Here is a 15,336-nt window from a genome sequence, read left to right as displayed (position 1 = left end):
TGGTTGAGAATCCGCCTGCCGATGCAGGGGTCACGGGTTCGTGCCCTGGTCCGGGAAGATCCCACATGCCGCGGAGCAACTAAGCCCGTGAGCCATGGCCGCTAGGCTTGCGCGTCCGGAGCCTGTGCTCCGCAACGGGAGAGGCCACAGCAGTGAGAGGCCCGCATACCACAAAAAAAAAAAAAAAAAAAAAAAAAAAAAAAAAAAAAAAAAAAAAAAAAAAAAAAAGAAGGCAGTGTGTATGCTTGGTGGGGGGGCCTGAGATGGGGAGAGGGGATACTTCCCCAATGTATATTTGAAGCATATGCTTCCAAGAACTCTACATTGCTTCTCCTGGCACATGCTAAACTGTATTTCACAAAACAGTTCCACGGGTGTCAACACAGAGGGCTCAACATCCAAGTTTTTAGACACACTAGGTTAAGACGTTAATTTATTACATTTGCCATGCATCCCCAGGAGGAAAAGACATGGTACACACATTCACTGGGCCATAGAACCCTTTGTTTTACATCCTACATAGAAGTAATAGGACTTCTACTGAACATATTTCACGAAATTACAATGTAAAAACCTGAAGAACAAGGATTGTTTAACCACATTTCCATTGAGGATCTGAAAACTTCTGGCCCATTTTCCTAGATTTAGATTGATTCATTTCAAAACAACCCCACATTTGTTGTATTTTTGTGGTCTAAAGCATTATAGTTTTGAACATAATTTGCATTTTGCTGTCAGTTCATTTAGAGCAGTGTTTTTCAAACTGGATTTCTATCCATTAGCGGGTTGAGAAATCAATGTGGTGGTCACAACTCACCTTTAAAAAATTTTTGTTTAAAGAAGACTATCAGTGTAGTAAGGATAAGTAATATTTTTTGTAAAACTTTTGTGTCCATATATAATCACATAATATATGCATATGTGTATTGGTCACAATATAAAATACATTTATTACTATGAGTTGCAATCAAAAATATTTGAAAGCCACTGAATTAAAGAGATGAATTTATTGATAGATAAAATCAACACCTATTTCAAACACCCAAACTCTTCCTTGTATATATTAGATAAATTTTTTTAAAAATCACCAAAGAATACAGACACCTAGATTCCCAACTTACAAACAATTACCAAAAATTTGTTCGAATATTGGGTACCTAAAGCTTTTCTTAAAGAAACTATCATAAAGAGATTAGGTTCCCAATTAGTTCACAAAAGCCAATTTAAAAAAAAAAAATTTTTATTTATTGTTTTGGCTGCACTGTTCGGCTTGTGGGATCTTAGTTCCCCAACCAGGGATTGAACCCACACCCTCAGCAGTGAAAGCGCAGAGTCCTAACCACTGGACCTCCAGGGAATTCCCTCACAAAAGCCAATTTAAACTGTGTAGCTTAACTATAGTACTAAGGTTGTTACAAACTTAAATTTCTCTACCATATTTATTTATTTATATCTAAAGTTCAATATATCTTCAAGGACACGTTCTCCCTGCACCCACACCTTGGTCCCAGCACCAAGCAACTCCTCACAGTGCAGGCAAACATCCGCCATTCAACATGGCATTCCCCAAGCTGTGCTTAGGAGGAAAAGATCAGAAGTTTTAATAGCCTTAGGTAGCTGAGGTAGAATAAGGGGCTCTCCAGACATCTTCCATATGCCCCAAGTCTGTTTCCCTCCCACCCTCCTCATGGCTCAAAGGTCGAAAATGAGAAAGACATTTGCTCACCAACAGTTGTGGGGTTTTTTTTTTTCTTCTTCATCAATCTTTAGGAGAGACTGCCTACTAAAAAAAGAACAATGGTTCACTCCACGTTTTTTTCAGACCCCCAAACTACTGCAATAAAATATATAGAGAAATATAGATATCTTTCTTACTGGCTTTAATGTTAATAATTTGCTACTGATAATTAGCAAATTATCAGTAGCTGGCTGCTTTTCTCATAAACTGTTAAGGTATTAAAATTCTGTTACCAACAAGTATCTGTACAGAGAAATGTCAGTGCCTAGAGAAGCATGGCTGTGTTATCTCCTATTAAATTCAGAAACTCAGGGTTAAGTAGAATGGCATTCTCCAACTTGACTCTCTGTTCTCATCACTTCATTATGTCCTAGAAGATTATTAAGAGCTATCCTGAAGAATCACATTAGTGGAAAGCTCAGTGAATGCTGCTCTAAGAAGCCCCTCCAAATACTTGTAATACAAATACATTAACCCCCAGCATCACTCATTTGGGCTGCCATTCCTAAAAGGATTTACGCCACATGGAACAAATCTTAACCAAGGTTCAAAATTCTCAGGTGAAACCTACTAGTGCCAAGTGGGAACCAGGCATTCAGTGCATTGCTGACCCAGTAAATCTCTGGCCTTTCTTGGCTGTGCCCGCTGCCTGAACCCAATACTCACTGGCACAGCTCCAGAAGCCTCAAGAAAGGAACGGAGGCTGCAGGCAGGGTTCTCTGTACAGCCTAAGCTTGAGGGAGACTCAGCCCAACTGGCTCACTCTTTAATCATCACCTAAGCACACGTCCTCTGGTTTGACCGTCAAGTAGGCACAGCAGTTTCAATCCTCACCACAGGCCCCAGGTCTTATACCAAGACTTTTACACATCTCAGGGAAAACTGCCTGCAAGAGTATGCCTCTGTAGGGCTTCCCTGGTGGCGCAGTGGTTAAGAATCCGCCTACCAATGCAGGGGACACGGGTTTGAGCCCTGGCCCAGGAAGATCCCACATGCCGCGGAGCAACTAAGCCCGTGCACCACAACTAAGCCCGTGCGCCACAACTACTGAGCCTGCGCTCTAGAGCCTGCGAGCCACAACTACTAAGCCCATGTGCCACAATTACTGAAGCCTGCGTGCCTAGAGCTGACACACCGCAACAAAGCCCATACACAGCAATGAAACCCAATGCAGCCAAAATTAAATAAATTAATTTTTTTTAAAAAAGAGTATGCCTCTGCGACCAGAAGCCAGGGCCTCCAGATGGCAGATATGTTGATTCATAGCTAACAGATGCCTAGTTTTTCTGGTTTGACCTCTTACTTTTGTGAACGAGGAGAAGTGTGGGAGGTTTAAGTAGGGAAAGGGTTAGAAATCAGCGTATACTTTTCAGGTTCTGCCAGACAACCTTTTATTACATCAGAAAAGCAACACTAGGCACTAAATCTTGCAAAATATGTTCTGACCGACTCTAAACTTTCTGAAATTAAATATGCATAACCACTGTAAGGTTTTTAATGAACAAAACAGTTAAATACAAACTTTCATAGGCAAAATAGACTACTGTATAACTGGCAACCTCAGAGCCAAGTACTAAATTTTCTTGCACAGATTTCAGTGGCGGTGGAATGGGGGGATGTAAATACTAATGAGTACAAAACTTAATTTTGGCTTTATATATAGAAAAAAAAACTTTGAGGAAAATAGCTTTAAACTGAATAGTATCTTTTGAAATAAATGGCTCAGGCCAGCCCTATGAGGCTTATACTCAACCAGATCTGGGATGAAAATGAAAATTTAGGGTTTACAGTGACTTCAAATCCAGTTTCAAGAGTAGCCAAGTCACCTTATTTCCAGAAAGGGAAGTCTCTTTAGGATGACCACGACACTCTTCTGAAGACACTTGGATAGCCAGAGTTCCTTGGCCACAGTTCCACTTTTCCACGACACCGTGCCAATGCTGTAGTGTGGAACTTCCTCTGAAAGGCAACCAGAGCCCTACACCACAGTGCTTCTCCTGGCATTTTCAAGCCTCAAAAGAAAGAAGACCTCCTGCTTCAAGTCAGCAGTTACTGCTCCAGCTAGAGAAGTTAATTAACCCTTCCTCCCCCCACTGATTTCCCTCCTGATCTTCAGCAGGGAGTGGCAGCTTAACATTCCTTTCAGAAATAAATAGTTCAAATGAGAAATTTAGAGTTAACTTTAAAAGAGCAGCAGAAAACAGCCACTGCCCATTATGTTTGCAAATGAGTGAGTGAATGAATACACGTGAACAAACACACAGAAAAATCATAGAATAAATCCTGCATTTCCCACATTCATAGGGAAAAAAAAAAGTATTAATTAGCGTTTGTTCTTGTGTGGGTTGATAGTCCAGGGCTCTGAGCAGGCATGGCCTTATAAACAAGGTTGCAAGCAGCTCTCCACACACCAAGTCAGGACTAGGGTGCAGAGAGGGGCCTTCATGCACTTCTAAAAGCTCAGTACCTGTGAGAGAACAGAGGTGATGCAGGAACTTTTTAACCCACAATGCATGAGGTATATGGAAACGTCCATCTGTGAAAGAACCACCAGCAGCGGGAGGGACTGCAGCAGGGCGTTCTCACAGCAACTGCTGATGAAGGATTTCCCACACCATCTTCTTCCGGAACAGAGGCATCTGGTGCTGCAGAGAATCCACAAGTAACACATACATCACACATGAAAGTGCCCAGCATCAACAACCTTTAGTTGTAGCATGTAAATAAAGTAGGATGTCAATGTCCTTTGTGTAAGCCTTGACTTGTCCGCATCATGGTACAGTCTTACAAAGCCATAAAAAAAGGAGGTTATTTTTATTATTTTATGTATCATAAGCATTTTTACATGTTAAGGACAATCAAAGCAGGATGCAGAATTATACAATAGAGTCCAACAACAACTTCATAACAAAAACGTGTACCAAAAAGGGAAATAGCTAAGTAGTGGCACAAAAAGTAACTTTTCTACTTACCTGTATTTCAAAACATTCTAAAATGAACATATTCTGCTTTCTTATGAGAAGAACATGAAGTCTATTTAAATAAAGAAAAAAACAAACCTGCAAATTACTCTGTGCTATACCAAATGTTGTCCATGGCCAATTCTGTTCAAATAGCAACTTCCCCCCTTCAAATCTCATGTCATTAGGTTCAGAGAATAAATAAGTCCTTCTTTAGAAGCATCTAAGAATTAGATGCTTTTCTTAATATATTATTCTGCTTTAACTGATAATCACTACATGGTCCAATTTTTAAAGCAACAACATGCAAGACAAATCCAAAATCACCTGTATTTGATGAAATCAGATACCCTTGAGGTACTCCTGGAGCTTCCTTATACATAGTTGGATATACCATTTTACTACAAACTAGTGTGAAGAGGCCTAAAAAATCTTAACACATGGATTCATAAATTATTTTAAATAGCTCAAAACATGTAGTAAAAAATTACATATTTATTCTTAGTAAAACTGCCAAAGCTAACCAATTGTATTAATTCAGCATGGGAGCCCTAGTTAGTTCATGTTGTTCAAAAGCTTAGAATGGGGTTATTAGTCGTCCTACTATTCAATATGTACAATTTGGTAGCTATCAAAATGAGGTCTGTTAAAGCAAACTATTTTTTAAAGGAGGTTGTCCTTGGTTGTAAAAAGACTGAGAATCCACTATTACAAACTTGAGTATTATAAATACTCAAGAGTTCCCAACATATTTGAATTTCCACTCAAATGCAGAGCTATGGAGAACCAAAAATAATCAGAACAGAAGGGAAAATCAGCATTCATAGTTACATCTTAGACCTGCAGCTTAAGTTCTCAAAAGGCCTGATTTCCCCATGCTGTTACATATTCTGATGTGCCTCCTTCTTTGGCTAAAAATATTAGTAATACTCAAGAACCAGTGAACACTGGAGTTCAGAGATATGCAAATTGCCCCACTGGTCACCAAAGACTAGGATAAACGTGAGAGCAGATACAGTGACAAACCCTGATACTAGCAAGAGCAGGGCTATGGCCAAGGTTTACAGCAATAATAGTAACACAGCTACCATTATTAACAGCTTAATGTGTGCCAGGCACTGGTAACATGCTCTGAGTTTATCTTGTTTAGTAACAAGTAAATGGATGAGGAGGGGTCTCCACTCACCTGAGTAAATGTGATAGGTTTGTCCCTAGAGATATAATCTGCATATTTACAAGTAAACATTCCACAATCACTCCCATTCAACTGTTGAGGAATCTCCTAAAATTACAAAAAAAGAAGAGAGGAAGGGGTGAAATTTCATCAAATACAAACTCCTTTGACTTTTTCTAAATATTACTATGGATAAACAATATTATAAAGGTAAATGTTAAATCTGGTATTACACAAAACACACACACATAGACACAATTAGTCTTTATGTGGCATAAAAACCCAACCCATGACATGAAGTATGTGAGCTTCATGGAAAATGTTTTTTAGAAGGAAAGAGAAAAGCAAAGTGAGAGTTCCATCTCTCAACTCTCATATAAACCAAACTGAACGAAGGTTTATTACCAGGAACAGGAATTCTAGTCAGAATTGTTTCAGAGGCATTAAAAAATTTTGAAAATGGCTAAGTGTGTGGTTCAATCAGAGATATGCTTACAGTACAACTAACCTATTTCCATACTGCAGAGTCTGACTTGTCTTCCCTAGCCGGAAAACTATGACTACTGCTTTGGAACCCCACAGTTGCAAGCAGGAGAAAGAAAAAAGCCTCTTTATAGGGTTTAACCAGTTAGGAAATCTTGCCATGATGTTCAGTTCTGTCCTGAAAAAAAAACATTACTGCTTGCAAGCAGCACTTAAAGGCACCATAAACCAAAGGTGGTGGATTCCAAGCCCAGGTGAAGTAAACTCACACATTCCCCAAGCCCATGTCGCACTAATCTTGGCCAGCCCCTTATATACTTTGGCTGTCAGTTATAAGGGGAATAAGAGTATAAGAGAGTCTAATTCCACTGCTGGAAAACATACTAGATGACAACAACTCAATTTTTATTCAAAAAAATACACATGATTATTGTAAAAAGGAAAAGACTGAAAATGCACACCATCCATACATATGGTAGGTACCTCAAACTTCTCTCCTGAGCCCAGCCATCTCTCACAGAGTGGAGAGAACTATAGACTCCACCACACAAATGAAGAGAATTTGTCTTCTTTATTACATTTCCCATTCCAGAACACAGTTACTCAACCTAACAAACTCTTCTTTTATCTGTGCTTTCCTCAGGAAATTTCAACACTTACTCTTCTACTTATTCAACTTAGAAATGAAAATGCTTTTGGATAAAGATAGTCAAGCCATTATATAGAGGTTAGGGCTAAAATTGAACTCATGTAGCTTACTTTAAAAAGGAGCCATCAGGGGACTTCCTCAGCGGTCCAGTGGCAAAGATTCCATGCTCCCAATGCAGGGGGCATGGGTTCAAACCCTGGTCCGGGAACTAGATCCCACATGCCAAAACTAAGAGTTCACATGCTGCAACAAAAGATCCCACTTGCTGCAACTAAAGATCCAGCACGTGGCAATAAAGATCCCACGTGCCACAACTAAGACTCGACACTGACCAATAAATAAATAAATAAATATTTTTTTTTTTAAAAAAAAGAAAAGGGGCCATTAGGGTTAAAAGACGTATGCATTTTTAAATTAATTAATTAATTAATTTTTGGCTGGGTTTTGTTTCTGCAAGCAGGCTTTCTTTAGTTGCAACGAGCGGGGGCTACTCTTCGTTGCAGTGCACAGCCTTCTCATTGTGGTACCTTCTCTTGTTGTGGAGCACAGGCTCTAGGGGCTCGGGCTTCAGTAGTTGTGGCACACGAGCTCAGTAGTTGTGGTTCGCAGACTCTAGAGTGCAGGCTCGGTAGTTGTGGTGCACACGCTTAGTTGCTCTGTGGCATGTGGGATCTTCCCAGACCAGGGCTCGAACCCGTGTTCCCTGCATTGGCAGGCGGATTCTTAACCACTGCACCACTAGGGAAGTCCCAGATGTATGCATTTTTAATCCCTGAATGAGATTCAAATCTGGCAAGATCCAAAGCACATTCACAAATAGCACACCTGACTGTTGAGGACTCACAGCATCGGACCCTTAAGATCTAAATATACAAATATCTCAGATAAGTTTTGAACAGGAGCTTTAAAATTTCCATTAATGCCAACCAAGAAAAGTAGCTGCCTTGAATTTATTGTGTTGTGTTTTTTTCTCAATTTTTTGAGACATGCAGATATTTAACATTTATAGTTTAAAAAACAAGATAAAGGCTTAAAAGCCAACAACTTGGTTAAATGAATTTCTGATGATTTAGAAGTGATCATTCTGAAGATGTACACCTCAGGAGAATGCATGCCTAAGGATGAGTGAGTAAGGGGAGGAAGGAAGCCAAGTCTAAATAATATGGTACTGACAGGAAATGCAACAAAGTATTTGAAATACAGATGATCACCACTTACATGTGGCTTCATGCTGTAGTGGGTCCACTCTAAAACATTCAGGTCAATATTTCTTTTGGTCTTACTTTCATCCTGTAAATACTGACTGAAAAAACAGCAAAGAAGGAATATATTGATGAATCCCTGTGGAGACTTAGCATTATGACTACAAAGACATTGTGATGTTTAATAGACCTGCCATTCTCAAAGCCATCTCTGTTAGATTTTTAAAAATATGATTGTTTTTGGCTTTTTACCTTTTATTTTGTGTTTTTTCTGATTACAAAAATTATATATGGTTATATTTTTAAAATTAAATCAATATGTAAAATGCAAAAGACCATAATAACCACTCTGGAAATATTTACTATTAATGGTTTGCTGTTTGGTCTTCTAGTTCTCTACTCCACCCCATTTTAAAATACACATTTTATTCTATTTTTAAAAAGTACTTCATTCTATAACTTGCTTTTTCTCACTTAAAAATAGATATAAAACAAGACATCTGAAAAAAAAAAAAAGACATCTGGCCTGGAGTCTTAAAAAAAAAAAAGGCACTGCCAGGGAAAACAACAACAAAAAAATGTAGGAGACTATTCTAAGCTAAAGGAGACTAAAGAGACATTACTTACATGCATGAACCCTGACTGACTTCCTGGATTAGGGAAAAAAAGCTATAAAAGATACCTGACGATATCAGAACATGAATCATATATTACACATTAGTGGTTGTCAATTTTCTTAAGTGTGATAATGGCATTGTGGTTATGTAAGAGAATTTCCTCATTCCTAGGTGATATATACTTAAGTATTGAGAGTGATTTAATTTTATCTAAATCTCCAGAGGGTTATCAAATTTAACACAGGCATCTCAGTTCTCACCCTAACCTGCATAAAAGGGAAACCAGTGCTATGTTAGGGCATGCGCTCACAACGGGAGCAGCAATATCACCCGCAGAGAGGTGAAAACTGGTTCTTAGAAGGCAAAAATCTTAGATATTTCAATGGTTTGTAGCCCTCTAAAGCTCAACCCAACAAACAAAAAAAGTCTCTTCCTTAATACTATTTTCTCTTGTCATGGAGAAATTATATTTTTAAAAAATTTGGAGTGGGGAGGTGATAATGAAAAAAGTTGAGAAAAGTTGGACCAGGGGCATCAGGAAAGGGAGGGGGCCTCAGATACCCAAAGAAGCTGAACTCTTCATATATTAAAAAAGAGAGAGGGAAAAAAAAGTATGAATGTTATAAAAGTATGGTTGTTTTGTATCCTATTATAAGCAACAGACAAAATTTTGCTGTGATTCCAATGAAAACATACATAAGTATGTGATTGTACATATGTGTATGTGCACACGTATGTATGTATGCACATTTTACAGACATCTTAAGCAGAAAAGACTAGAGGAAATAACTGCTTTATAAACAATTTGGTATATCTTATGATTTTAAAAAATTTTTTCTCTATATTATTTATTCAAGATAAACACCCATAAATAAAAAGGATCTTTTACACTAAAACATCAAAAAAGAAAGAACTGAATTATTGTTAACTTTTCTTCACATCATTCAACTAGAGTTCCTTACTAAAGTATCCTTATTAAAATTATCCAAGTATCCTTAATAAAATTAAAAACTGGAACCTGCATTTGCTTCCAGTGAGCATAAGGGTTTCAAAATAGACTTGTTACACTGATTTGCTTCCTCTCTGTGAAATTCTTGTCATCACTGTACATAGCTAATAGATGGCTATGCTTTAAAGGCAGGTTTCTAGCAATTGCTATTAAAACAGTTACCTACAAACCATGTTTTAACTTAAAAATTACCTCCAGGTTCTATGAGATGAACCGAACCATCATGGAAAGCACAGAGACATCAGTGAGTGGGCTTAAGAATTGAGAGAACTAATGTATCAATCCCAGAGAAATCTAATTCAAATCACGGGATTCTGATCAAATATATTTTACATTATGACATATGACAAACTTGTTTTCAATGATGCTATTAAATAAGATTTCTCAGTTAAGATCAGATTTTGGGGTTTAGACAAAAAGATGGATTCAGGTCAAGTTGTGAACAACTAGGAAGATAGCTCTCACTACACATTAGACTACCAACCACCAGAGGATGGAAAGAAGAAAGACCACTTAACAAAGGGCACACTGAGGCAACACTGAAGTTTTTAAGCCTTTACTTACAGGAGAATCTCACAGATCCTGTGGCCCTTTTGTCCCATAGAATCCAGATATTTAAGACACTTTTTTCTTAGGTCTATCACCTATAATGGAAAAATGCAACATCCAGAAACAACCATCACAAAAATGAGAATTTTATTTCTAAAAAGATAAGCATTTAAAAAAAATATATGTACCAACATGAATGGATTTCTAAGACACATTTTTCATAAAACATCACAGATGATATGAGCTCCATGTCTATAAAATTATATTTTTCTATTCCTAGAGAAAGGCATAGAAACTTATTCCTTAAAACATTAGTGGTCCTCTCAGAGTGATGAGACTTTTTTTTGCCTTTTTCTTTATACCTTTACTACAATGAACCCGTTATCATCTTGTAAACAAAATAAAATAATCCAAATGTATTAAAATTCTTTCCTATTAAAAATCAAAGCTCCTCCACTACACAGACTGCCTTGTAGCTTTCTAAGTTGTTCAACTCAAGAACTAAGAAGGGACTCTGCAGTGTATGCCTTTAACATATACTATGGGACTCTCACTAGACAGAAGAGTTGCCTTCGTCACCAGCACACTTCACTTTATTATGCTTTGCAGACACTGCATTTTTCACAAATTGAAGGTCTGTGGCAACCCTGCATTAAGCAAGTCTATCAGCGTCATCTTTCTAACAGTGTTTGCTCACTTCATGTCTGTGTGTCATATCTTGGTAATTCTTCACAACATTTCAAACTTTTTCATTATTAATATACTTGTTATGGTGATCTGTGATCAGTGACCGCTGATGCTACTATTGTGAAAAGATTACAACTCACTGAAGGCTCAGATGATGGTTAGCATAAAAAGTATTTAGCAATAAAGTATTTTTAAATTAAGGTATGTACATTGTTTTTTAGATATAGTGTTATTGCAGACTTAATAGACTACAGTGTAGTGTAAACATAACTTTTATATGCACTGGGAAACTAAGAAATTGATGTCACTCTTTATTGCGATATTTGCTTTACAGCGGTGGTCTGTAACTGAACCTGCAATATCTCTGAGATATGCCTGCATTTAACAAAACAGTCATTATGCAAACTCCAACAATTAAACCTCTCGACTTACCACCAGGCTCCAATGTACCTTCCGATGAATAGGCACCAGAATAAGTTCCTGTTCAAAGAGATTGACCCCTTTGGTCCATCTTTTCACTGCTTGGTAACCCCCAGACTTTAATTTCGGATAGAAGAAAGTACTGAATGCATAAAGTGCTGGATACCCTTGTTTTCTATTTCTTTCCACCAGGAGATTCATGTAAAAATTAATGACCTGTAATACCAAGAGAGTAAATGTTGGAATATGGCAAGTATATTATCAAAACTAGATTTATACCTAACTGAATTAGGATGAATTAGAAAATAAGTTGAGGGAAGGGAAGGTACTAAGGAAGGGAATAAAAGGGCTGTCTATGACAGAAGATGGAAAACAAAAAATGATCAGTGCAGGGACTTCCCTGCTGGCGCAGTGGTTAAGAATCCGCCTGCCAATGCAGGGGACACAGTTTGATCCCCGGTCCGGGAAGATCCCATATGCCGCGGAGCAAATAAGCCTGTGTGCCACAACTACTGAGCCTGCATGCCACAACTACTGAAGTCCACGCACCTAGAGCCCATGCTCTGCAACAAGAGAAGCCACTGCAATGAGAAGCCAGCACACCACAATGAAGAGTGGCCCCCGCTCACTGCAACTAGAGAAAGCCCGTGCGCAGCAACAAAGACCCAAAGCAGCCAAAAATAAAATAAATAAAATAAAATAAATTTAATTTTAAAAAACTGATCAGTGCAAAATGGGAGGGATTAAGAAGGAATGAGGGACCTCCCTGGTGGCGCAGTGGTTAAGAATCTGCCTGCCAATGCAGGGGACACAGGTTTGAGCCCTGGCCCAGGAAGATCCCACATGGCACGGAGCAACTAAGCCCGTGCGCCACAGCTACTGAGCCTGTACTCTAAAGCCTGTGAGCCACAACTACTGAAGCCCGCGTGCCTAGAGCCCCTGATCCGCAACAAGAGAAGCCACCACAATGAGAAGCCCGCTCGCCACAACTAGAGAAAGCCCGCGTGCAGCAACGAAGACCCAATGCAGCCAAAAATAAACAAATAAATAAAATTTTTTTTAAAAAAGAGCAAAAAAAAGAAGGAATGAGACTGTACTTTTGAGGCATATGAGTAAGAGAGACAAGAGAAAGAACTCAAGGAGAAAGTCTGCAACAATGAAAATGTATATGTAACTATATCACACAGAAAATATGCAAAAATATTAACTGGAAGTGAATTTTACTATATATAAATTACACCTCAATTTAAAAAAATTAAATGGAAGGAAATACACCAAAACATTAGTATTTTGTTTATTTTTGAGTTGTGCCACTTTCAAACGATAATGTTTTTCCTTCACTTTTACTGTATTTTCCAAATTTTCTATAATAAACATATTACATTTATGTGAAACAGAAACATTCTAATTTTACAAGAATGTGTTTATATGTCACTAGTTATAGCGGGGAGGAAGGAAGGCAAAGGGAGAAAATGCAGGGGCTGAGCAGGTGGGTAAAGAACCAACTGGGAAATTGGCAAGAACCAAGAGCTAGCTTTAGCTAAATACATAAGAATACAAGATGACAATTAGGCAAATTTTACAGTTATCACTCAAATGAAATAAAGAAAAAAATCACATAGTGTACATACACTGATCAATATATTCCTTTATTATTGAAAAAGTAAAATGGCTCCTATAAGAATTCATCTAAAATAAAGTATCACTTGCTTGCTTTCCTTCCATTTATCACTTGTACCCAGGATTTATAAAAATCTCACTGAAGACTAGTAGATGCAGTGGTGGATGAAACAAAGCACAAATGCACAAGAGGGAAACATTGATAATTAAAGGCAGCAAACAATCAGAATTAATGATGTTTTTAAGGTTTAAGATGTTTTTGTTTTAGATAAACTAAAGCTGCTTTACCAGCCCCTTTTAATTGTGTAGAAACCACTACGGTTACAGACAGAAAATGGTTAAGCATGATAGTCAAAGGGGGAAAAAAAGACAACTTACTTCATCATTGAGCCAGTGATAGTTCTTCAAGGTCTGGATATCTCCTCGAGTGATTCGTAATTTGAAAGCACTACTTAGGATCTCATCCTGTGGGCCATGGCCTAGAGCATTACTGATTTCCTTTTCCATGTCCTGAATTATAAAGTCCAGAGGTTGCTACTTTAATATGGAACCACTATCAGATACTGAAAGTCTGAGATTGAAAAAAGCTTTTCATTTCTGTAATACCTGACCCTTAAGAAAAATATACCATCAAGGACCTACTAAATTGAAGTAGGAAAGGATTTCAATTTAGGAGCACAAAGCAATCTTACTACTAATGGTTATTAAAAATGATAGTTCAATTATTAGCTTCTGAAGACAATAATTTGGTACTAATATTTAAAGTATACTCTCAATTATCCTACTACCATGTGGGATACATGAGCCAAACATGTACCAGATGCTTGAAGCACACCATTAATCCCTGCTTGTTGGGAAAGTATTATCACCATTTTATAGAAGAGGTAAAGCTCAGAGAATTTTGGTTACATGCTCAAAGTCATATAATGATTAAAAGGCAGAGCAGAGCCAAGATTTGAACCCAGGAGTGTCTAACTCCTTAGCCTTTGCTCCTTTCACAATACTATAAAAGCATTTTCATACTTTCCTTATCTACCTCCTGAACTTTTATTTTAAAACATCAAAGTAATAAAATTAGAACATCAAAGAGATCATTCTATCCACTTTTGACATGAAGAGAGTAAGCAGAAACTAGAAAACTAGGCAGCAGTCTAGCAACTGAGTCCTTATTGAATAGATGGCATCATTCTAAAGAATTACAAAGAGAAATGCATATTTAAGCTATAAGCCAGAATCTATAAACCAAATAGAAATTATCTCATCCAAGTATTTTCAATACTGATCCCCCCCACTAAACACAATTTTACAATTTTATGGATCTCTCTCTCTACACCTGCATGCCCAACATATAGTGAGTGCTCAATAAATATTCACTGAATAGGACTGACTACCACAACAATGGAGGAGTCAAGATGTGGGCTCACCTTTAAAATGAGAATTTTTAACTACCTTCATTTCCTTGTTTTCTGTAAGTTTTTACTTATAGAAACGTTTCAAATACAGTAATCATTGAAAGGGACATTTTAGTGAACCATAATCGCTTAACAAAAACCTCAATGAAGGGGAGTTCCCTGGCAGTCCAGTGGCTGGGACTTGGCGCTTTCACTGCCTGGGCCTGGGTTCGATTCCTGGTTGGGGAACTGGGATCCCACAGGCTGTGCATCTCGGCCAAAAATAAACAAATAAAATAAAATGTTTAAAAAAAAAAAAACAACTGCAATGAACTCCTTCCTAATGTCAAACCCATACAGTGTAACTCAAAATATTTTAAGTTTAGAAAAAGAATCTACAAAGAACCCATTATATTCCAATATATGTGACAATTCTGTCTACTCACATTTGCTGAAATTAATCTAATCCCTTAGGCCACTTTCACAGATCACTAATGATCAGTGTAGCCAGTGACTGACCAGCCCTTGGGCCTGATTTCCTTCATACATACATTCCCTAGCCTGGAGAAACTCTTCAAAACAAAACATTCACTCAAGTCTTAAATAACTGAGGTTATTTAAAAACATGCCCCTTATTCTGATCAACACAAGAAACAATACCTCTGTAAGTTCAAGAAGATCATCTGTCCTTTTATCCCTCTCTTTGCTTGAGCAATTTTTTTCTTTTGTCTCAAGTATTGACATCTTTCTCCTGAGTAAGCCATTGCTTCCACTGCCCAGGCGGAGTCGGGCTGACACTTCTTCAGATAAGTCAGGTTCCAGCTGGAGTCCCCTCCT

At 37.9% G+C, this 15,336-nt stretch overlaps 1 protein-coding gene across 3 annotated transcripts in view; it reads right to left on the bottom strand.

Moving 5' to 3' along the window:
• Positions 1-416: 416 nt before the first annotated feature.
• SENP2 (SUMO specific peptidase 2) overlaps positions 417-15,336 on the bottom strand; it is a 34,211-nt gene continuing 19,291 nt past the window's right edge. For 2 of the 3 annotated variants that reach the window (XM_067034165.1, XM_067034164.1), the window contains exons 11-17: positions 15,160-15,336; positions 13,487-13,618; positions 11,501-11,704; positions 10,397-10,476; positions 8,223-8,307; positions 5,885-5,980; positions 3,423-4,383 (exon numbers count right to left, since the gene is read on the bottom strand). In XM_067034165.1, coding sequence (XP_066890266.1) covers positions 4,321-4,383; positions 5,885-5,980; positions 8,223-8,307; positions 10,397-10,476; positions 11,501-11,704; positions 13,487-13,618; positions 15,160-15,336 — 837 coding nt within the window. In that variant the 3' untranslated portion in view covers positions 3,423-4,320. Of the gene's footprint in view, positions 4,384-5,884; positions 5,981-8,222; positions 8,308-10,396; positions 10,477-11,500; positions 11,705-13,486; positions 13,619-15,159 lie in introns of all 3 variants that reach the window. The other variant, XM_059063724.2, reaches the window with a different exon arrangement.

Source organism: Kogia breviceps, chromosome 5 (assembly GCF_026419965.1).
Source record: "Kogia breviceps isolate mKogBre1 chromosome 5, mKogBre1 haplotype 1, whole genome shotgun sequence".
In the NCBI taxonomy this organism is placed as follows: Eukaryota; Metazoa; Chordata; class Mammalia; order Artiodactyla; family Physeteridae; genus Kogia; species Kogia breviceps.
Note: the sequence above shows the minus strand (reverse complement) of the source record. Positions and strands in the feature narration are given on the sequence as shown.